Genomic DNA, 23,050 nt, shown 5'->3' with positions numbered 1-23,050 from the left:
CTGCTGTTATAGGGGCGCTCCAGACTACACATCCAGACTGCTGTTATAGGGGCGCTCCAGACTACACATCCAGACTGCTGTTATAGGGGGCGCTCCAGACTACACATCCAGACTGCTGTTATAGGGCGCTCCAGACTATACATCCAGACTGCTGTTATAGGGGGCGCTCCAGACTACACATCCACTGCTGTTATAGGGGGCTCCAGACTACACATCCAGACTGCTGTTATAGGGGGCGCTCCAGACTACACATCCAGACTGCTGTTATAGGGGGCCTCCAGACTATACATCCAGACTGTGTTATAGGGGCGCTCCAGACTACACATCCAGACTGCTGTTATAGGGCGCTCCAGACTACACATCCAGACTGCTGTTATAGGGCGCTCCAGACTACACATCCAGACTGCTGTTATAGGGGTGCTCCAACTACACATCCAGACTGCTGTTATAGGGGCCGCTCAGACTACACATCCAGACTGCTGTTATAGGGGGCGCTCCAGACTACACATCAGACTGCTGTTATAGGGGGCGCTCCAGACTACACATCCAGGCTGCTGTTTATAGCGGGCGCTCCAGACTACACATCCAGACTGCTGTTATAGGGGCGCCCCAGACTACACATCCAGACTGCTGTTATAGGGGCGCTCCAGACTACAACATCCAGACTGCTGTTATAAGGGGGCGCTCCAGACTACACATCCAGGCTGCTGTTATAGGGGGCGCTCCAGACTACACATCCAGACTGCTGTTATAGGGGGGCGCTCCAGACTACACATCCAGACTGCTGTTATAGGGGGCGCTCCAGACTACACATCCAGACTGCTGTTATAGGGGGCGCTCCGACTACACATCCAGACTGCTGTTATAGGGGCGCACCAGAAAAAAATAAGGCCCTCCCCCAACCTACACATCCAGACTGCTGTATAGGGGCGCTGCCAGACTACACATCCAGACTGCTGTTATAGGGGCGCTCCAGACTACACATCCAGACTGCTGTTATAGGGGGCGCTCCAGAAGTAGAGGTAGCTGTGACAAGCAGATTTGGTGGCCGCTGGTAACCAGATGTTATTAACCGTTTCAGGTTTTCTCCGTGGTAGTCTTTGGCTCCATAGTAAATGAAGGTTATATAAACATCGACAGCCCGCAGCTGCACTGTGTCTACAACAGAAATGAAGACGCTTGTAACTACGCCATCTCTGTCGGGATCATCGCCTTTTTCGCCTGCGTGTTCTTCATCATTCTGGACATTAATTTTCCCCAAATCAGCAGCGTCAAGGACAGGAAAAAAGCGGTCATTCTGGATATGGGCTTCTCAGGTTAGTACATCAGCACCAGTGCCAGCAGGCGGTGGGTGACCTACTGTGAGCCTTTATTGTGCCCTGTTGGTGGTGGGGTTTCTCCTAGTGGGTATAAATTGGGTTGTGGTATAAGAATCATGTTGGCGTCCTACAAGTTTCAGACATTGAGTACATGTATGAACGATGAGCTGACGCAGCTAAAAACACGTAACACTGCCAGCCACAGTACCCCCATACCTATATCAGTACCAGCCACAGGATCTACTTAACACTATTAGCCAAAGGACCCCCATAACAGTGTCAGGTTGTGGCGTCAACACGTCATGTATGACGCCATCATCATGTACCCAGCTGGGGTTTGCTGTACTTGATATTTAGGGTCTAACATAGTTGCAGATGAAGCAGAGCTGAATTTACCACTACCTCTCAGACCTAAGATTAACCTGCAGTCCTATGTAAAATGACAGAGAACATATAAATTAAATTGTTCCTCCCTCGCTTAATTTTTGCACAGTGGAACAGCACAGGAATCCCCTTACAGAGTGGGACAGAATAATGAGATATTTCCCCGGTATAATCATAGACATTTAGCGGTAGTTTTGCCGTGATATAGAGTTTCAGCGACTCCCCTAAATTGGCGGCTGTGTCTGCGCCCTCCGTCCCTCGCTGTTTACTGGCGTCGTACCTGCCGCGCGCTGTAATTACGTCTTGTTTTCCTAATAGCTTAACGCGGGCCCCGACCCTCGCCGCTGGAGCTGACGCTCTGAACCGTAGCAAAGGGTTAATTTTAATCCCCGCGTGTGGGTTTCCCTTTAGAGGCGCAAATGGAAACTTCAGCTGCGAGTTCCGGAGCAAGCTATGGGGCCCCTGAGGAGAGAGGGCCCAGGCCAGGCTGGCTGTATCCCTTTAATGGGGTGGAGAACCTGTGATCCTCTCTCCGCTGATGTTATGGATCATGGAGGATAGGTGTGACCATCCAGCATCAGAATGGGGTCCGACCTTGCCGACTCAGCACATGCTGGGGGTTGTAGTCTTAACTCTATGATCATTGTCTAACACTTTATACCCGTTGTAGATTATCTGCACCCCTCACCCCTCCACGCAGTTTCTTCCTCTTTTTATAGATTTTTATCATGAAATCTGTGGTTTCAATACAACGGCGTTTCCGTTGCATAAATCATAAAGTAAAAGCTGCAGTTGGTGACGTTTTACGATTTATTAACGCCTATAACGATCAGATGTCACGCACGGGTAGGAACACTCCAGGCAAAGCTGTGTTAGGCCTAGTGCAGGGCCTGAGGGGCGGAGCATGACACCAATAATCTCTCCAGTGTGTCATGCTCCGCCCCCTCAGGCCCAGCAATAGATCTAACAAAGCCTTGCCTATTGCAATGTATAACCCGTCATCTTTCTCATCTCTCTTTGGCGCAGGGCTGTGGAGCTTCCTCTGGTTCGTGTGCTTCTGCTTCTTGGCCAACCAATGGCAAAGGACACCTAAAGTGCCGGCAGTAGACCAAGCGGCCGATGCTGCGAGAGCCGCCATTGCCTTCTCCTTCTTCTCCATTATCTCCTGGGTGAGTGCCTCGTCCTGCGGACAATTATTATACAATTATTGCGGACATGTTCTATTTTTTTGCAGAACGGACATATGGAAACGGAATGCACACGGAGTAAGGGCTCGTTCACACGAACGTGTGCTGCCCATTGCCGCAATACATGGGCACCGTTCTGTGCGCATTCCGCATTCACTTCAATGGGTCCGCAAATCCGGAGATGCGGAACAGTGCAGAACGGAAGCACGGAACGGGACACTACGGAAGCACTACGGAGTGCTTTCTGGGGTTCCGTTCCGTGCCTCCGCACCGCAAAAAGATAGAACATGCTCTATCTTTTTGCAGAACAGAAGGATCGCGGACCCATTCAAATGAATGGGTCCACGATCCCCATGCGGCTGGGCCACGGTCAGTGCCTGTGCATTGCGGACCACAATTTGCAGTCCACAGCAGGGGCTCGGGCTTCACACGGTCGTGTGAACAAGCACTAACTTCCGTTTTTTTTTGCGGACCCATTGAAATGATGGTTCCGCATATGGTCCGCAAAAAAAAACACAGAAAGGACACGGAAAGAAAATACGTTGTGCAAGAGGCCTAAATAATATTACCGCTCACTGGGAAAATAATAGTGCCATATAGTGCTGTGTACCATGAAGTGAAGAAATATCACCATATAGTGTCCAAGTAATGGCGCCCATCAGTACAACCATGTGTGGGGTTTGTATAATGCACAGTCAATAGACTGCCACCCTGGAGGGTCCAAAATGATAGGTAGCCGCTGTAATGTAAAGGGCCACTTCCATCAAAATGTTTTTTTAACCACATATTAACATATATTGAATATTCCACATCATTTATTTTTACAGAAAACAAGGATGGTTTTCTGGATATCATTTTTTGAAGTCTCTCTTTAACTTCCTCTTTGTTTGGGTTTTTAGCACGGCAGACAGTTTCGCTGAACTCTCTCAGTCAGACCATAACACCGGCCAGAGAGCCACCCCTGTAGTAACTCCATTAGAGAATCACGTTACAGCGATCAATGCTATGCTCTTCCGCTGCCATCTTTATCAAGGCCTATTAAGAGAACAATAGAGCTGACATACTGTTATTCCCCATTCTACACCTACTGTCATCACGAGGATTATCCTGCAGATAACATCCTCCCCTTACAACAGCGGTCACCTGACAATAGATTACCCATCTATATAGGAGTTTTAGCTCTCTTTGCTCCCTACTACAGAAGGATATTATTCTGTATGTAATTCTCCATGGCATAGTATGGCTGAAATGAAAAAGAAAAACATTCAAAAATTCTAAATGATGGAAGTGTCCCTTTAAGTTGACCATGATAACATATTCGGTTGACATTTCATTGCCCAGCCTAAGGCCCCGTTCTCATTTCCGTGTCCACTTGACACCTGTGTTTTATAAATAAAGATGTTAGGGTACTTTCACACTAGCGTTATTCTTTTCCGGTATTGAAATCCGGTAAAGGGTCTCAATACCGGAAAGAAACGCGTCAGTTTTGTCTGAATGCATTCTGAATGGAAAGCAATCCGTTCACTTTGCATCAGGATGTCTTCCGTTCCGTCCCCTTTACGGTATATGACTGGACAAAATACCGCAGCACGCTGCAGTATTTTTTCCGACAAAAATCCCAGAACAATACCACACTTGCCGGCATTAATTTCCATAGAGATGTATTAATGCTAGATCCGGTACCAAGCGTTGTGTAAATTGCCGCATTGGTTTTCCGGCCTGCGCATGCGCCGGGACATAGGAGGAGCTAATTTCGCTTTTGATCTTTGGAAAAATGTAAATACTGGATCCGTAAAACAAGGATATCCGTTTTTATACTGTTTGCTGGATCCGGCAGGCAGCTCCGTTGCCGGAACTGCCTGCCAGATTCTAATAACGCTAGTGTGAAAGTACCCTTAGTGAAGAATCCGTATTCGGTCTGTGTCCATGTTTGGGATCTGGTTGGTTTCCGCCATTTTGAGCCCGAAAGCCGCCATTTATGCCAGAAAGCGTCCGGATCCCAGTCAGATCCATTTATAGTCAATGAGGATTGGACGGTGCATGGCAGTATCTGGCTATGCTGCATATGGTGAACTCAAGATCCAATGGACTCTCTACCCAACCATGTATGATGAAGACAGGCTGGTGGAGTAATGTCTTAGAAGGTCAAGATCCATTGGACTTCTCACCCAACCATGCATGGTGAAGACAGGTTAGTGGAGTATTGTCTTAGGAGGTCAAGATCCACAGGACTTCTCCACCCAAACATACATGGTGAAGACATAGTGGTGGAGTCATGTCTTAGGAGGTCAAGATCCATTGGACTTCTCACCCAACCATGCATGGTGAAGACAGGTTAGTGGAGTAATGTCTTAGGAAGTCAAGATCCACAGGACTTCTCCACCCAAACATACATGGTGAAGACATAGTGGTGGAGTCATGTCTTAGGAGGTCAAGATCCACTGAACTTCTCTACCCAACCATGTATGATGAACACAGGCTGGTGGAGTAATGTATTAGAAGGTCAAGATCCATTGGACTTCTCACCTAAAGATGCATGTTGGAGACAGGTTGGTGGAGTAATGTCTAAGAAGGTCAAGATTAATTGGACTTCTCCACCCAACCATGTATGGTAAAGACAGGGTGGTGGAATAATGTCTTTAGAGGTCAAGATCCATTGGACTTCTCCACCCAACCATGCATGCTGAAGATAGGTTGGTGGAGTAATTGACACTTTTTAGGCCGTTAAAAATACAGGCCTTAAAGGGATTGCACAGGATTAGAAGCAAATGGCTGCTTTCTTCCAAAAACAGCGCCACACCTTCCCACAGGCTGTGTGTGGTATTGCAGCTCAACTTCAATCACTTCAGTGGAGCTGCAATACCAGACACAACCTGTGGATAGTTGCGGTGCTGTTTTTGGAAGAAGGCAGCCATGTTTTTCTAATCCTGGACAACCCCTTTACCCTCTATGCATCAGAGGACATCAGTGTGCACTCCAGCTTTATATCGCGCATGTGACTACCATGTGAATGTATGACTGATGACCGTCATCACATTATTATCGGCCGTTAGTCTGTGGTTTTGTTGCCCAAACTACCGGAATGACCATAATTCAGCCACATAATTCATTGTCGCCCCCTGCTGGCTAAAGCACTTTCTATAGAATGTTCTCTGAGCACATTTCTTACTACCGCCCTTCTGGATCACCAGACTTTCTGGATTACTGGAATTTTGGATTTGTGACCGGGCATCCCTGTATATGTTTAATCCTCTTTTCCTATTTCAGGCGTTTATATCACTATGTGCCCTGGACAGATTTAACCGCTTAGCCTTTGGTGAAGAGGAGCAGAGGATTATCCCCCCTCCTCGCACCCCCCCTGCCTCTGTGTCGCCTGTGCGTTCTTAACCCGGACTAACAAACTCTTTTTTTAAGCATTTAAAGGGGAAATCCATCCAAAGTGATCATCTGACTTGTCATATAGTGTAGAGATTTCAGTTTTAGGTACAACTTTCAAGGCGATGGCCCATTGAAATCAATGGCACTGTGCTGAGAATGCTGCGTAAAAAAAACCTCTGAGCAGTGTCAAAGGGGCTCCATCATGTTACAAACCCGGAAATCAGTGGTAGTCACAGATCACGGACGTCACCCATTACCTGTATCTATGACATAGCAGAAGATGATTTTCTCCGCCCCTCGGCCAGCCACTATCTCCCCCTTGGATACGTCCATAGCATGAATATTTCCTTAAAGGGATATAATCCCTTCATCTACATAGTTGCTACCATAACTCTGGACATCAAGTCCCATCCCCAAAACACCCCAAAATTGCCTGCTTTGGGGTAAATATGCACAAACCCCTCCCCCCCCACCCTGCCAGGGCTGCCACCAGTATGACCATCATGATCCCCACCGTGAGCAGCTAGATCTGATGGTGGTCACTGACCAGCTGTCACCAGTATCACTGAGCCGCATCCCAAAACGTACTACAAATGCCTGAGAATGCAGATTCAGTGGACGTCTAATGTATAAGTGAAAATGGAGTCTCCCTTTAAATGACCTCATTTCCTAGGATACATTCCACCTATAGTCTTCCATATCACTATATTTCCCCATCTAGGACATATTCTAGGACTTATTACCCTAAGCCACATTGGTCGTAATGGCTAAAGGCAATATACGAATATTTCTTTTTAAAAAGATTGTCTCCGTTTCTCACCATTTCAAAATGGCCGCCTTCCCTTTAACTACGCCCTTGCCTTCCAAAATGATGCGTGCAATGTTTCCTATAATATCCAGCTTATTAATCTCCTGTGCCGATTTGTATTGCCACTGACTTTTATTAACCCTCTGTTGCCTACCTTTCTGCCTTTTAGCCCATTATTAACCCTTTAACATACCCTCTCCCCCAGGCTTGTATGGCTCTGAAAGCTTTCCAGAGATTCCGCCTAGGAACTGATATGTCCCTGTTTGCCACGGACAACTTCGCCCCTGGACCCAACGCCGGATACCCAGGCTACCCCACAGGCAGCGGTATTGAAACTACAGAAACCTATCAAAGTCCTCCTTTTACAGAGAACGCAGACGTCAGCCCCAAGGGATACCAAGCACCCTCGTACTGATGGAGACGGGTGGACCCCGGATGTTTGGATGCAGATATAACAAGTGTACTGATACAGTGCAGAGCATCGAGTGACTACCGTATCCTGCTGTACATTCTAGATGTGATTACCGGAATGATCCCCGTAGTTAGATGTACAGTGCATTCTGTACTGTGACAATGATTGCTTGTTTGTGATCACTTCAAAAAGGTTTTCCTGTTTTTGCTTTTTATTTTATTTTATTTTTTTACTTTTTTTTTATTTACAAGGTGTTCCCTCTAAGGTAGGCCTCTACTCGTTATTGGACTACAGCTAATAGCAGAGGACAAGGGGGTTAACAGTTTAATAAAACCAACTCAAGAGGTCTAACCTGGCACCCCTCTTAAAGTGAATCTGTCAGACATCTGATTTGAAGGCAGCAGTGGATAGAGGAAGAGATGCTGAACTCGGGGATATATAGTTTTCCATGGTTTCATTTACAATTTTCATGTAAAACGCTGCCTAAATGCTGCCTGCTTCTGAGCCTGTGAGTCCTACTAACTCCGCCCACACAGAAGTGATTGACAGATCAATCACTGTGTGTGGGTGGGGGGAAGCAGGACTCACAGGCTCAGAAGCAGGCAGCATTTAGGCAGCGTTTTACATGAAAATTGTAACTGAAACCATAGAAAACTATATATCCCCGAATTCAGCATCTCTTCCTCTATCCGATGATACTGTCAGATAGGAGATCTGGCAGATTCCCTTAAATAGGCAGATACTCTCCAGAAGGACACTAGATAGTTGTATTTACTTTTATGTCATATAGGATAATTTTATATAACCTGATCTATACACAGTGGGCAAAACAGAGTAGAATATTAGTATAAGTCGTTTTTATCATTATTCATACACTCAGGTTTTTGTATTATATCAGAACATTCGGCTTCTGAGAATATTCCTCCTGTAACAGGGATAATGCTGTGACAGCTCCTAACGTAATATGGCAGACTTTGGACAATCCCTTTCCCCCAAACCATAAGCTGAGCCCCCCCCCAAGTGACTACCTGTAGTCTGTGGGAAATCCTATGATCAACTATTGAATTACCCTACAGTGCCACCGCAGGAGAAATTAAGTATTACATCCCATTTCTCTTTAATGGACATGGTGGGTCCTCCAGAGGGATGTTTTATATAGTCACTCTCCTCTCTGGCTACTAGATGAGGTTTCTGAATAGCGGGGCACCCCCACCCTATCTATGGATATTTGAAAAATAATTTTTGTAAACCAGACGACCCCTTTCACTAGAAGTGAGGAAAGACAATGTGGCGCCCTCGGCGGGAAGAGTGGAATATGCCATTATTATATAGGAATTGAGACATGTGGCAAAATTTTGGGGAAGAAATCAATGACATTTTTCGAAAGGGGGATGAAATTATTAAAAGACAAAAATAAAATGAAAAAATATCGGGTTGTTTGCGACAGATTGCAAGCTTGGTGGGACGGGAGGCGGTATGCTGACGGCAAAATTACCCAAAGATGATGTAACCCAGGCAACCTGTCAGATTTCTAGGAGCTGCTGACATCATCGAGGCGTGCTATACAACGTGACACATACCTCGATGATGTCATCGGTTTGCCGATACTGGTGTTTCAGGCTGTGAAATGTATTGTAGAAATTGTAATCAATAACCCGGACAGTGCTGGACAGAATGAGATGCTGAAATCTCCCACGAAACAATGGTCGCAATTTTTTTAGGAAGTGGCCCAGAAAAGTATTCTGCATAACCCTAACCATGTTTTAGCAAGGAACACGACGGCGCAATCTCGTGACCAGTTTTGACTTTGCACGTAGTTGAAAGAAACCATTGCTTTCCTAAATTGATCCAATGACTCCAGAGCTGCATTCTCAATTCTCCTGACTTCAAGGCTGAAATCTCCCAGAGTTCCTGGGATATATGGTAATATATGGTAATCCGACGCAGGAAAAACTGTCCCCCAGGTGTTAAGGTGGGGAGTTTCAGATGACATGCTTGCTGACTGTTTCCAATGGCAACCAGCAGAATTGAGAATGCAGCTCTGGAGTATAATATAGACAATATGTAGCAGTCTATACTAATGAATGTAATGTTGCCAAGCAACGGGAAGCTGGCAGAGGCACCCATATCACCAGTAGCATGCTGTCCCAGGGTTTAGGGGTAAAAATTGACCCTTTGTAGTCCTATGCAGCCTTGTGGAAACATGTAGCAAACTATAGCTAGCAATATATTATTCAAGGAGAGCTTCTTAGAGGGAACACTGGATGTTGTCACCATGCGGTTATTCATTTTAAAGGGGTTGTAGGAGGTTAGAAAAACATGGCTGCTTTTTTTCTTCCAGAAACAGCACTGCTCTTGCCCATAGGCCGTGTCTGTGATGCAGTATCCACATGAATAGGCTGCAATACCAGACATGGCCTATAGGCAAGGGTGGCACTGTCTCTATGGAAAAAAACATTAGACAACCCCTTTAACAGCCTCAATATGATAACCAGTCTGTTGAAATTCAGTTTTTGTGCCTGTCGGATGACGTGTGTCCAGTGCATGGTGTCGCCTTTTCTAGCTAAATGTATCATTGTAGAAACAGCTGAATCTGGAAGCACAAATAAACCTTCCAACCATAGAGAGGAGAACATCCCCAAAATGGAAAATTTCACAGCCTTTACCTGCAGCCACCACTAGAGGGAGCGCAATGCTTCCAGATTGAGTTCAGTACCAGCTGTACAAAATCCACAGGCAGTGGGCTCCCCCTAGTGGTGACAGCACGCATGCAGAATGCGCATCTCAAGGTGTGAAGGGAAGTAGGGGATTTGCAATTTTGCATTAAAGATATATTTATGAAATCATAGTGGATATTAACTATAATCACTGTCTCTGAGGGAATCCCTTTCATTACTAGGTCTGTCCCTATCTCCACAGTGCACTGTAGTTACGCACATGCCCAGATAAAATGTAGTCATCATCGTGGGCCATTATAATTATCCCGTTGCTATGCATTTGCCTCCCTAACAACTGGTATGACGGTAGCCAAGGGCTTATGTGCCATAGTGGCCGTCTTTGTGGTTATTACGGCATCTATGGAAGGGACAGTCCCCAAAGTAAGATTCACAGGGAGCAGATTTGCAGGTGATTTGTTCAGATGATAAATTTTTATTTTTTTTATGCCGAGTTCCCAAAAAATCTTTCAAAAATTTCTTATGCCGCAGATTCGCACACGGAATAGTCCCGTTCAGTAGCTACCTGCCACTGTTTCCACCTGGAGACCACGACAAGAAAAATAAAAACTACATCCATGCAATTCCTAGTAGAACCATTGGGAGGCGCTCTGCAGGCAGATATCGGCGCGGAAAATGTGCCAAAATCTACATGAATTTTTCCGCCGTGTGAACGCGCCCCTAATCTTCAGGGCCCTGATGCAAATTCTATAGCAGAGACGTCCTCTCATGTTAAGGTGCACTTTGGGACCTTATAGCCTACAGGTCGTGGCGGGACTACTACTCCTGCCCTCCTCATTGATGGGGAGAAATGGCTGCCACAAGGGCGGAAGAACAGAACAGACCTAAGGGGGTTCACTTACTTCATAGCTCTCTATTCTAATGCACTAAAGTCTTATCTTTATAGCATTGGGATTATTTTTTCTTGTAATATTTTTTTTGCAAAACTACAACTCCCATCCTGCCCTGACGTATTTTGATCGGCTTATCGCGCCTCATGTCTCAGTGATGGCACTAGCTCCCGATGCCCCGCCACAGGTAGGTCACAATCTGGCCGGATCAGTAACCTCGCCACTGTTTTTTTTTTTTTTTTCTCGGCACAGTTATTATACTCGCGCTTGCCGGTCGCCACATACGCATCGCCATTTCCGTATTGGGAAACGGTTCACAAACGCGTCAGTTCTACAGTGTGGTCTGTGTGTGTCTGGACAAGTGTGACATGTTTACAGCTATCTGTATATATCGTATCTCCTGAAAGAACAATCTGTGATTGTGCGTTTTCAGTAGCGTCTCGTGTCGGAAATGTAACTTGTTTTCTGTACATTATGAAATATTAAAAAGAGAAGATTAAATGGAAGACGAGTGCAGCCTGAATTATTCTCCCCCTTCCCCCCGACTACTAATGGCAGGTGGGGGTCACGTGGATTGTATTCCAGGGATTGCGGATCAGATGCAATACCAGAAACAACCTGTGGATGGCACTGTGGCTGAAAGAGATGCTCACCTGGCTGCAGGTGGGGGTTAAAGGGGTATTCCGGTTGTTAGACGTGGATAGGGGATAACTATTAGACTTGTGGGGGTCCCAGCGGTAGGGAGAACGCGCCCCGTACCCCCCCCCCCCCCGAAAAACCCGGAGCGGCTGCACGTAGCTAATCAATTCATTTCTATGGGAATTGCGTAGATTTTGGAGCGCTGTACTCGGCTATCTCCAGAACTCCCATAGAAATAAATGGAGCGGCCGCACCCATGCCCATCGGCCACTCTGTTCATTTCAGTGGGCTTCAAGGGGTACAGGACCCCAGCGGTAGGACCCCCACTGATCTAATACTTATCCCCTAAACTGTGGATAGGGCATAACTTCGAACAACCAGAATACCCCCCTTAAGTGAATGGCAATGAGCCGCACTACCAGAACCAGCCAGTGGACAAGGGTGGCGCCGTTTCTGAATAATATTCTTCACCTGACTGTGTGGTCCTAATAAAGGATGTATTCAAGTGAATGGTGATGAGCTGCAATACCAAAACCAGCCAGTGGGTGGCACAGTTTTTGAAGAAAAAAAATTAAATAAAAAATAAAAAGTATTCACATGACTATAAAGTGGTTGGAGGGCAAGGGTTAAAGGGATTGGATTTCAATGAATGCCAACGAGCTGCAATACCAGAACCAGCCAGTGGACAAGCGTGGCACTGGTCCTGGAAAAAAACAACAACTCTTTCCTGTCTGGTAAGTAGTGGTAATGGTTAATCTCACTAAATCCATAGGACATAAGGATATCATAGAAGAGGGGGGCACAGTTTATACAGATGTAGCAGAGCTAAATTTGTCATTTCCTCTGTAAACCTGCAGTCCTATGGAAACTGGCATAACAAACTGAGCTCTGCTACATATTGGGTACAATTCTCTTACAAGGCATGGGTCACAGCGCCACCTAGTGGGCTGCCAGGTATTACTGCAGGTCTTCACTATACACACAAAACACAGCCGTGTAATATAAGTGATATGTTTTTTTATTTGCCCCGTGCACTTCATACATTTGGTTCTTGCCCCGGAAGAGAAGCCGAAGGAGCGCTTGTAACAACGTGGCGTTAACCCCTTCACTGCCACAACAGCTGAAACAATGCCATTCGATCACGGGTCCAACTGGTCGCATGGTGTGCAACATTACACGACAGATGGAGTTCACAATCGTACAACATTAATAGGTTCAATACTGCAGGAGAAGAGAACAGTGCGATCCGGACTGTGCCGGACATCATCAAGTGTATCGGTCATCTACTGGCAGCCATTTTTATGGAGACATCCCAGGCACGTCGTACCTCATGTCTCCTTCCTATGATGGAGTAATAATAAAATAATTAACAAAAAAAACTGTCAATGTCCATTTTATCAATAAAGTTTGTGATTTGTTTTAAACTTCGGACCGAGTTTACATGCGGAGTTGCCCCTGTTTCACAGAAATTCATCCGCAACGTGTAAACCCAGCCGTAGCGCTACAGGTCAGGGCACAATTTTATAAATCACTGATATCTGAGGAAGGGGCGGGGCTGTGACAACCAAATGGGGGGGGGGGGAACTATTATAAACAAATGTCCAAATTTGCAATGTAAATACCAGGTGTGGGGATTCGCTCCGGTAGGTAGGACAAGCGGCCGCCGCAGTACAGAGGCAAAATACAAGTTCGTAATTCAAACTCCAGTGTTTATTCACACATGATGATATATATATACACACTATATACACCTGTCCTTTATACTGCTGGATATATAAACATAGAGCAGTATACAAGATGGGTGCATATAGTGTGTGTGTATATATATCCACCCCCTTCCTGTATACTGCTGGATATATATATATACAGTCGTGGCCAAAAGTTTTGAGAATGAGACAAATATTAGTTTTCACAAAGTTTGCTGCTAAACTGCTTTTCGATCTTTGTTTCAGTTGTTTCTGTGATGTAGTGAAATAGAATTACGCGCACTTCATACGTTTCAAAGGCTTTTATCGACAATTACATGACATTTATGCAGAGTCAGTATTTGCAGTGTTGGCCCTTCTTTTTCAGGACCTCTGCAATCCGACTGCGCATGCTCTCAATCAACTTCTGGGCCAATTCCTGACTGATAGCAACCCATTCTTTTATAATCACTTCTTGGAGTTTGTCAGAATTAGTGGGTTTTTGTTTGTCCACCCGCCTCTTGAGGATGGACCACAAGTTCTCAATGGGATTAAGATCTGGGGAGTTTCCAGGCCATGGACCCAAAATGTCAACGTTTTGGTCCCCGAGCCACTTAGTTATCACTTTTGCCTTATGGCACGGTGCGCCATCGTGCTGGAAAATGCATTGTTCTTCACCAACCTGTTGTTGGATTGTTGGAAGAAGTTGCTGTTGGAGGGTGTTTTGGTGCCATTCTTTATTCATGGCTGTGTTTTTGGGCAAAATTGTGAGTGAGCCCACTCCCTTGGATGAGAAGCAGCCCCACACATGAATGGTCTCAGGATGCTTTACTGTTGGCATGACACAGGACTGATGGTAGCGCTCACCTTTTCTTCTCCGGACAAGCCTTTTTCCTGTTGCCCCAAACAATCGGAGAGAGGCTTCATCGGAGAATATGACTTTGCCCCAGTCCTCAGCAGTCCATTCACCATATTTTCTGCAGAAGATCAATCTGTCCCTGATGTTTTTTTGTAGAGAAGTGGCTTCTTTGCTGCCCTTCTTGACACCAGGCCATCTTCCCAAAGTCTTCTCCTCACTGTGCGTGCAGATGCGCTCACACCTGCCTGCTGCCATTCCTGAGCAAGCTCTGCACTGGTGGCACTCCGACCCCGCAGCTGAATCCTCTTTAGGAGACGATCCTGGAGCTTGCTGGACTTTCTTGGACGCCCTGAAGCCTTCTTAACAAGAATTGAACCTCTTTCCTTGAAGTTCTTGATGATCCTATAAATTGTTGATTGAGGTGCAATCTTAGTAGCCACAATATCCTTGCCTGTGAAGCCATTTTTATTTTTTTATTAATCTCTTTATTGAAATGAGAATTTACATGAATTACACCTCTGGTCAATAAGACATAAATGTCATTTTGTTACAAAATATCACCTTACAATCCGAACCAGTAAATATCTTTACATTGTACTCAAATCACAAATTTGATCATTTTCACCCCAAACCCTGCCCTATTCCCTGTACCCTACCCCCCAATCATCCCTCACAATTATACCCTAACCCATGAACACTCATCTGGGACTATGCCGGTGCGTTTTCTTTTTCCTTTATTAGTACTAGTCATATCGTACCATAACCCTAAATCTCATTTATATCTGCCTAGGTTTCTAACTTCCCTAATCTATTCGCTAGTTGAGCTTCCAAATACCATTTTGTCAGTTTGAAAGGGGCCATAAGTTCCTGAGTTTCACAGTTAGACAATTGCTTCTCAATGAAGTCCCTCCACTTCTTGATGAATTTTTCGAATAATCCTTCCTTATCCTGTTCTACCTCCAACCTTTCAAGGTACAGAACCTTCCTCACAGTCCCCAACACTTCTACCCATGATGGCACTTCCGCTTCCAGCCAGTGTCTTAGAAGAGCTTTCTTCACCAACATCAATAGTATATGTACTCCCCCCTTCGCCACTATTGCCCCCCATTCCTCTTCTTGATTTTTCGGTATGTAATGACAAATGCATTGTTGTGGTGTTAGCCCCACTATCTCTCCCCAGATCTCCTGTATTGTTTCTACAGCACGTTGCCACAACACTTGTACCTTTGGACATTCCCACAAAGCATGAAGAAGTCCAGCTTTCGGGAGGACACATTTGGGACAATGTCGTAGGTAATGGGCAGGAGCATCTTGATAAGACAACTTAAAGGCGTACGTGGCCCTATACATAAGCCTTAATTGTGTCTCTCTCCATTGTTCGTTGTAAACTGCTCGTCTTACTAATTCCAGACCCTCCCTAATTTGTTTAGCTATGTTCTGATCTTTTAGTTTTCTTTCCCAGGGCTTAAAGGCTTCCTTTACCACCTATCGTCTGTATGTTGTGTAACTTTTGGTGCAGTTCTGAGAGGGACATGTGCGAGCCATCCTTGCCCAGTATAGCAGCGAACCACGCAAGCTTTTCCGGGTCACCCAAAGAGGCTGCCTGTGCCTCGCAGTAGCTCCTAATTTGCAGGAAAGGGAGATAGTTTGCGTCTGTCAGATCATATAGTCCCTTCACCTGGTCCCAAGACAGCAGTTGACGGCCATTGGTTTCCAATAAATCACTAAGTCTCGTAATGCTTTTAGCCCTTCAGCCTTGGAACAAAATATTATCTCTGCCCTGTGGAAACGCAGGTAGCGACCACAATGGCATTCTGCGTGATATATAGTAGGGAAGGCTATAGATCTTCCTAATCGACTTCCACTGTCTGATCGGCATGGGAATATCTCTTAGTTTTGTATGCAATAGAGCCTCTAAGTTCCATAAACCGGCTCTATCTTAGTTGCAGAGTAATGCCCAGTCCCCCACACCCAGTCCCTTACATGCCGCTAGATTATAATGGCGAATATTTGGCATTTGCAGCCCTCCTTCCCCCTTTAACATTGTCAGTTTCGCATAAGCAATGCGGGGCCTTTTAGTTTTCCACAAGAAGCGATGAAACGCTCTCTGGATCCTCGTGGTGTCTTTGTGCTTTAGAAGTAACTGGATTGTTTGAAGTGGATAAAGTAACTTCGGGAAGCTTACCATTTTAATTAAGTGCGCTCTTGAAGCCTTTTTTATGCAACACAATGATGGCTGCACGCGTTTCTTTGCAGGTCACCATGGTTAACAATGGAAGAACAATGATTTCAAGCATCACCCTCCATTTACCAGGTCAAGTCTGCCATTTTAACCCAATCAGCCTGACATAATGATCTCCAGCCTTGTGCTCGTCAACATTCTCACCTGAGATAACAAGACGATTACTGAAATGATCTCAGCAGGTCCTTTAATGACAGCAATGAAATGCAGTGGAAAGGTTTTTTGGGGATTAAGTTAATTTTCATGGCAAAGAAGGACTATGCAATTCATCTGATCACTCTTCATAACATTCTGGAGTATATGCAAATTGCTATTATAAAAACTTAAGCAGCAACTTTTCCAATATTTATGTAATTCTCAAAACTTTTGGCCACGACTGTATACTATAGACTCCTGTCCTCTATACTTCTGTACGTGTATATATATCTCCAGAAGTATACAGGACAGGAGTATATAGTGTGTGTGTATATATATATATATATATATATATATATATATATATATATATAAAATCTCCAGCAATATACAGAAAGGGAGTATATATATATATATTCTCCTGTATACTGCTGTATGTATGTATATATGTGTGTGTGTGTGTATATATATATATATATATATATATATATACACACACACACCTGTCCTGTATATCTCTAGAGATACAGTGGCGGAAATAATTATTTGACCCCTCACTGATTTTGTAAGTTTGTCCAATGACAAAGAAATGAAAAGTCTCAGAACAGTATCATTTCAATGGTAGGTTTATTGTAACAGTGGCAGATAGCACATCAAAAGGAAAATCGAAAAAATAACTTTAAATAAAAGATAGCAACTGATTTGCATTTCATTGAGTGAAATAAGTATTTGAACCCCTACCAACCATTAAGAGTTCTGGCTCCCACAGAGTGGTTAGACACTTCTACTCAATTAGTCACCCTCATTAAGGACACCTGTCTTAACTAGTCACCTGTATAAAAGACACCTGTCCACAGAATCAATCAATCAAGCAGACTCCAAACTCTCCAACATGGGAAAGACCAAAGAGCTGTCCAAGGATGTCAGAGACAAAATTGTAGACCTGCACAAGGCTGGAATGGGCTACAAAACCATTAGCAAGAAGCTGGGAGAGAAGGTGACAACTGTTGGTGCGATTGTTCGAAAATGGAAGGAGCACAAAATGACCATCAATCGACCTCGCTCTGGGGCTCCACGCAAGATCTCACCTCGTGGGGTGTCAATGGTTCTGAGAAAGGTGAAAAAGCATCCTAGAACTACACGGGAGGAGTTAGTTAATGACCTCAAATTAGCAGGGACCACAGTCACCAAGAAAACCATTGGAAACACATTACACCGCAATGGATTAAAATCCTGCAGGGCTCGCAAGGTCCCCCTGCTCAGGAAGGCACATGTGCAGGCCCGTCTGAAGTTTGCCAATGAACACCTGAATGATTCAGAGAGTGACTGGGAGAAGGTGCTGTGGTCTGATGAGACCAAAATAGAGCTCTTTGGCATTAACTCAACTCGCTGTGTTTGGAGGAAGAAAAATGCTGCCTATGACCCCCAAAACACCGTCCCCACCGTCAAGCATGGGGGTGGAAACATTTTGCTTTGGGGGTGTTTTTCTGCTAAGGGCACAGGACAACTTATTCGCATAAACGGGAAAATGGACGGAGCCATGTATCGTGAAATCCTGAGCGACAACCTCCTTCCCTCTGCCAGGAAACTGAAAATGGGTCGTGGATGGGTGTTCCAGCACGACAATGACCCAAAACATACAGCAAAGGCAACAAAGGAGTGGCTCAAGAAGAAGCACATTAAGGTCATGGAGTGGCCTAGTCAGTCTCCGGACCTTAATCCAATCGAAAACCTATGGAGGGAGCTCAAGCTCAGAGTTGCACAGAGACAGCCTCGAAACCTTAGGGATTTAGAGATGATCTGCAAAGAGGAGTGGACCAACATTCCTCCTAAAATGTGCGCAAACTTGGTCATCAATTACAAGAAACGTTTGACCTCTGTGCTTGCAAACAAGGGTTTTTCCACCAAGTATTAAGTCTTTTTTTGTTAGAGGGTTCAAATACTTATTTCACTCAATGAAATGCAAATCAGTTGCTATCTTTTATTTAAAGTAATTTTTTCGATTTTCCTTTTGATGTGCTATCTGCCACTGTTACAATAAACCTACCATTGAAATGATACTGTTCTGAGACTTTTCATTTCTTTGTCATTGGACAAACTTACAAAATCAGTGAGGGGTCAAATAATTATTTCCGCCACTGTACATGTACATACAGCAGTACAGACAGGACAGGAGTATATGTATATCCAGCAGTATACAGGACAGGAGTATATAGTGTGTGTAAATAAATATATATATTCTAATATGAACATATATTTGGAGATATATTTACTTTTGGGTGTCTGGGGGGCATGGAGTACGGAGGTGAGGAAGAAGGCTCTCCGGGCATCCTGACTCCATCCACCTCTATATGCACAGGGGGCTTCCCTAAATATCAGCTCAAGGCTCCTTGACCCGTCATCCTCAGTCTAGCTCGGTGATTTGTATGTGTGAGTACCGGGACTCTCGCACTTCAGTACACGCGCGGAGAGCACACAGATGCGGCTACTACCACAGCGCGGGAGGCGCTGACACATGTAAAAGAGTTACAGCCTGAACAGACGCCCTTGGGGCATGAGGTCCCCTCCAAAAAAGCTCTATTCGTGCTCCATTGCGGGCTTACACGGAGGTTGGGGTGGTGGAAGCTAAAGCATACTGGAGTAGTAAGCTGGCGGCCATCTTTTTTACTGTTAGGTGTATGGACGGGGTGGTTTTTGGGTTCGACCATCCAAGCAGTATCTGACAGGACCACTGTTGTTTTGACATGGTAGGGGTGGCACATGTACGATACTTCACAGGAGCCTGGCCGGCAGCAAGATACAGAGAGAGGGGGCGGGCGCCCAGGCTCTGACGTCTGGTGTACAGAGCAGGGCCACTTCCTCCGGCAGGGATAAGTCTGTACACGAAACGTCACCACAGGAGCCTGGTGGATGACGTCGGGGGTCACGTGACCCACAGCAGCGCTGAAGAAACCTGATGATATCGCTGAAAACACTACATTACAAAAGTATTATGTGGTATGTTATAAGGCACATTGTAAGAAATATATATAACTCAGATAACCCCTTTAAAGTTTGTAGGGAGAGAAACCATCGGGTGACCCGGGCATTTCTGTCCTTGGCCTGGCTCATCCACTTGAGAGCGGAGCGGTCGGTCACCAGGCGAAATGTTCTCCCCAATAAATAGTAGCGGAGAGACTCGAGTGCCCACTTGGTAGCCAGGCTCTCTCCACTATACTGTACTGGGTCTCGGCTGGGGTGAGCTTACGGCTGAGGAAGACAACGGGATGCTCCTCCCCGATGACTTCCTGAGACAGTACAGCATCGAGGCCTACTTCGGAGGAATCGGTCTGTACTATAAACTCCCTTTTGAAGTTGGACGTCACCAAAACCGGGGACCCGCACAGGGCCCGACTTCAAGGCGGAGAAAGCCTCTTCCCAGCGAACCATCACTGACTTGTGTCCCTTCAGAGCCCTGTCAATGGGGCGGCCACCGTAGCAAAGTGGAGGACACACCTCATATAATAGCCCATCATTCCCAGAAATGACTTTACTTGCATAGAGGTGACAGGTCGAGGCCAATTCCGTATCGCCTCTATTTTGTTCACTTGGGGGTTTGATGACTCCGCGCCCAATGACATACCTCAGGTACTTAGTCTCCTCTAACCCTGTCGCACATTTTTGTGGGTTAGCGGTTAGGTCAGCCTTTCGAAGGGAGTCCACTACGGCCTGCACTTTGGGTAGGTGACTTTCCCAGTCGGTGCTGTGGATGACAATATCGTCCAGGTAAGCCGAAGCGTACTGATGATGTGGACGCAGCACAATGTCCATAAGCCGTTGACAAGTGGCGGGGGCGCCATGCAGACCAAAGGGTAGCACCTTGTACTGATACAGCCCTTCAGGCGTGATGAAGGCAGTTTTCTCTTTGGCATCCTCTGTTAAGGGCACCTGCCAGTACCCTTTCGTGAGGTCCAAAACAGAAAAATATCGGGCTTGTCCTAACCTCTTGATGAGCTCATCTACCCGGGGCATGGGATACGCATCGAATTTGGAAATCTCGTTCAGTTTACGAAAATCGTTACAGAACCGTAACGTCCTGTCCGACTTGGGTATTATGACTATAGGACTGGCCCATTCACTTTTTGACTCCTCAATGACGTCTAGTTGCAGCATTAACTGCACTTCCTCCGATATGGCTTGTCGCCGACCCTCGGGTACCCGGTATGGCTTTCATCTGACTTTTTCCTGAGGCCCGGTGACAGTGTCATGCTGGATTATGGAAGTGCGTCCGGGGAGATCAGAGAACACATCCGTGTTCTGACTAATGAACTCCCTGGCCTCCTGAGCCTGTTTAGAGGAGAGGCTGTCAGCAACTTTTACAGCGGCAACCGCTTCCCTTACATCAGACAGAAGGGCCGGTACCTCTTCCCCTAGAAAACCCGGCCGCGGGCTGTCTTCCGTAGAGGTCTCCCTATCTTTCCACGGTTTGAGTAAATTCACATGGTAAACCTGCATCGGCTTTCGCCGCCCTGGCTGGTGTACCTTGTAGTTCATATCTCCAATTTTCTCGAGTACCTTGTAGAGCTCCTGCCACCTAGCCAGGAATTTACTGTCCATGGTCGGCACCAGAACCAAAACCCGATTACCCAGGTTATAGATCCGAACCCGGGCCTGCCGATTATAGACCCGACTCTGGGCTCGCTAAGCAGCCTCCATATGCTCCCTAACAAGAGGCAACACTGTCTCCATCCGATCTTGCATCTGGGTAACGTACTCAATGACACTTTTATGTGGAGTGGGTTGTTGTTCCCACACCTCTTTGGCCACATCCAAGAGACCGTGAGGGTGTCTGCTATATAGCAGTTCAAAGGGCGAGAACCCAGTAGAGGCCTGGGGTGCCTCTCGCACTGCGACCATGAGATAGGGCAGAAGGAGGTCCCAGTCCTTCCCATCTTTAGACACTACCTTTTCAACATATATTTTAATGTTTGGTTAAACCGTTCTACCAGACCGTCTGTTTGCGGATGGTAAACGGACATCCGTAGCTGTTTTATGTGGAGCAACTTACAGAGCTCCCTCATCACCTTGGACATAATAAGGGTCCCCTGATCGGTCTAAACCTCTTTAGGTAGTCCTACTCGGGAGAACATTTCCATTAGCTCCTTAGTCATCAGTTTAGCCAATGTATATCGCAGTGGTACCGAGTGGCGTAGTCTAGGACAACCAAGATGTGTTGGTGTCCTCTACCGGACTTCGGTACTGGGCCTATGAGGTCCATAGCGATACGCTCAAATGGTACCTCGATGATCGGGAGAGGTACCAAGGGACTATGGAAAATGTGCTGGGGGGCTAGTTGCCTGGCAGGCAAAACCCACAGAATTCGTCCACCTCCCTAAACACACTGGGCCAGTAAAACCGTTGTAGCATCCGGCCCTGTGTTTTCTGCATTCCCAGATGACCCCCGAGAACATGTTGGTAGGCTAACACGAGTTTGCGATAAGCCTGGGGCACCACTAACTGTTCAATGGGTTCACCCCGTTGCTGGTTTACCCGATACAACATATCCTGCTGAACTCGGGGTAGCTTCTCCCTTGTGGCCACTTTCTCGTACATCGGCAGGTAGGTTTCGATGTCGTCTGTGGGTGTCATCTTAGGAATTGCCGCACAGACTGCCTTCCAGGCATCCTGGACGCTCGGGGTTGCTCCTGCTGTCTGCAAAGCCATCACGTGGTGTTGTAGCAGCAACTGGTTGGTCTCCTGCTGCTGCTGCTTATTAGCCTCCCGTTGCTGCAGGTTTGTCTCCAGCTGCTACAGATTAGCCTCCACGAGGGCCTTCACAACAGCCTCCATTTTGTCGTGGGACACGGGTTGTAATACTGCTGGTTTTATGTATGACATACAACCGTGCCCAAAAATGCAAACCAAAAAATATTTTGGCGTTCACTCCAGCCTCACTGCTCATGCCCGAATCCTCTACCAATTGTGGGGATTCGCTCTGGTAGTTAGGATAAGTTTTTAATTCAAACTTCAGTGTTTATTCACACATGGTGCTAAAAACAAAACGTCACTTTTGCAGTGTTGGTGTTACTTCACACCCAATGGCAAGTAAATAAAACAAAAGTCACCTTGGTGGCAGTTCTGCCTCAAAGTTCAAATACAGTCCTTAGGCGGCCTGTTCCCGACACACGGGTCTCCGCTCTCCAGCCCAGCACAGGCCTCAGATCACAGCACACAGACCTCCTGAGCTCCACTGTCAGACGGAGGTAATCCTCTCCACCTGGCAGTGCTGGCTGGTTTATGCCTGGCAAAACCCGGCCTGGAACGCAGGGAGTAGTCACCCACCCAGCACTTTGACTACTCCCAGTAAGAGCCGTCCCGGATCAGCTATTACAGCCATACTAAGTACCAAGTGTCAAACAGCAACTGTTGCTGACACATAAAAACCGGCTCTTACTCCA

General features: G+C 46.1%; 1 protein-coding gene across 3 annotated transcripts in view; it reads left to right on the top strand.

Annotated features, from left to right (window-relative positions):
* SYNGR3 (synaptogyrin 3) overlaps positions 1 to 23,050 on the top strand; it is a 130,877-nt gene that overhangs the window by 28,862 nt on the left and 78,965 nt on the right. Inside the window, exons 2-4 of one of the 3 annotated variants that reach the window (XM_044304799.1) lie at positions 1,082 to 1,316; positions 2,730 to 2,872; positions 7,282 to 7,930. In XM_044304799.1, the coding sequence (XP_044160734.1) occupies positions 1,082 to 1,316; positions 2,730 to 2,872; positions 7,282 to 7,491 (588 nt within the window). In that variant the 3' untranslated portion in view covers positions 7,492 to 7,930. Of the gene's footprint in view, positions 1 to 1,081; positions 1,317 to 2,729; positions 2,873 to 6,157; positions 7,931 to 23,050 lie in introns of those variants that run through there. The other 2 variants (XM_044304801.1, XM_044304800.1) reach the window with 2 other exon arrangements.

The sequence above is a fragment of the Bufo gargarizans genome, chromosome 8 (genome assembly GCF_014858855.1).
Source record: "Bufo gargarizans isolate SCDJY-AF-19 chromosome 8, ASM1485885v1, whole genome shotgun sequence".
In the NCBI taxonomy this organism is placed as follows: Eukaryota; Metazoa; Chordata; class Amphibia; order Anura; family Bufonidae; genus Bufo; species Bufo gargarizans.
The sequence above is the reverse complement of the archived record's forward strand: the minus strand, read 5'-3'. Positions and strand labels throughout refer to the sequence as shown.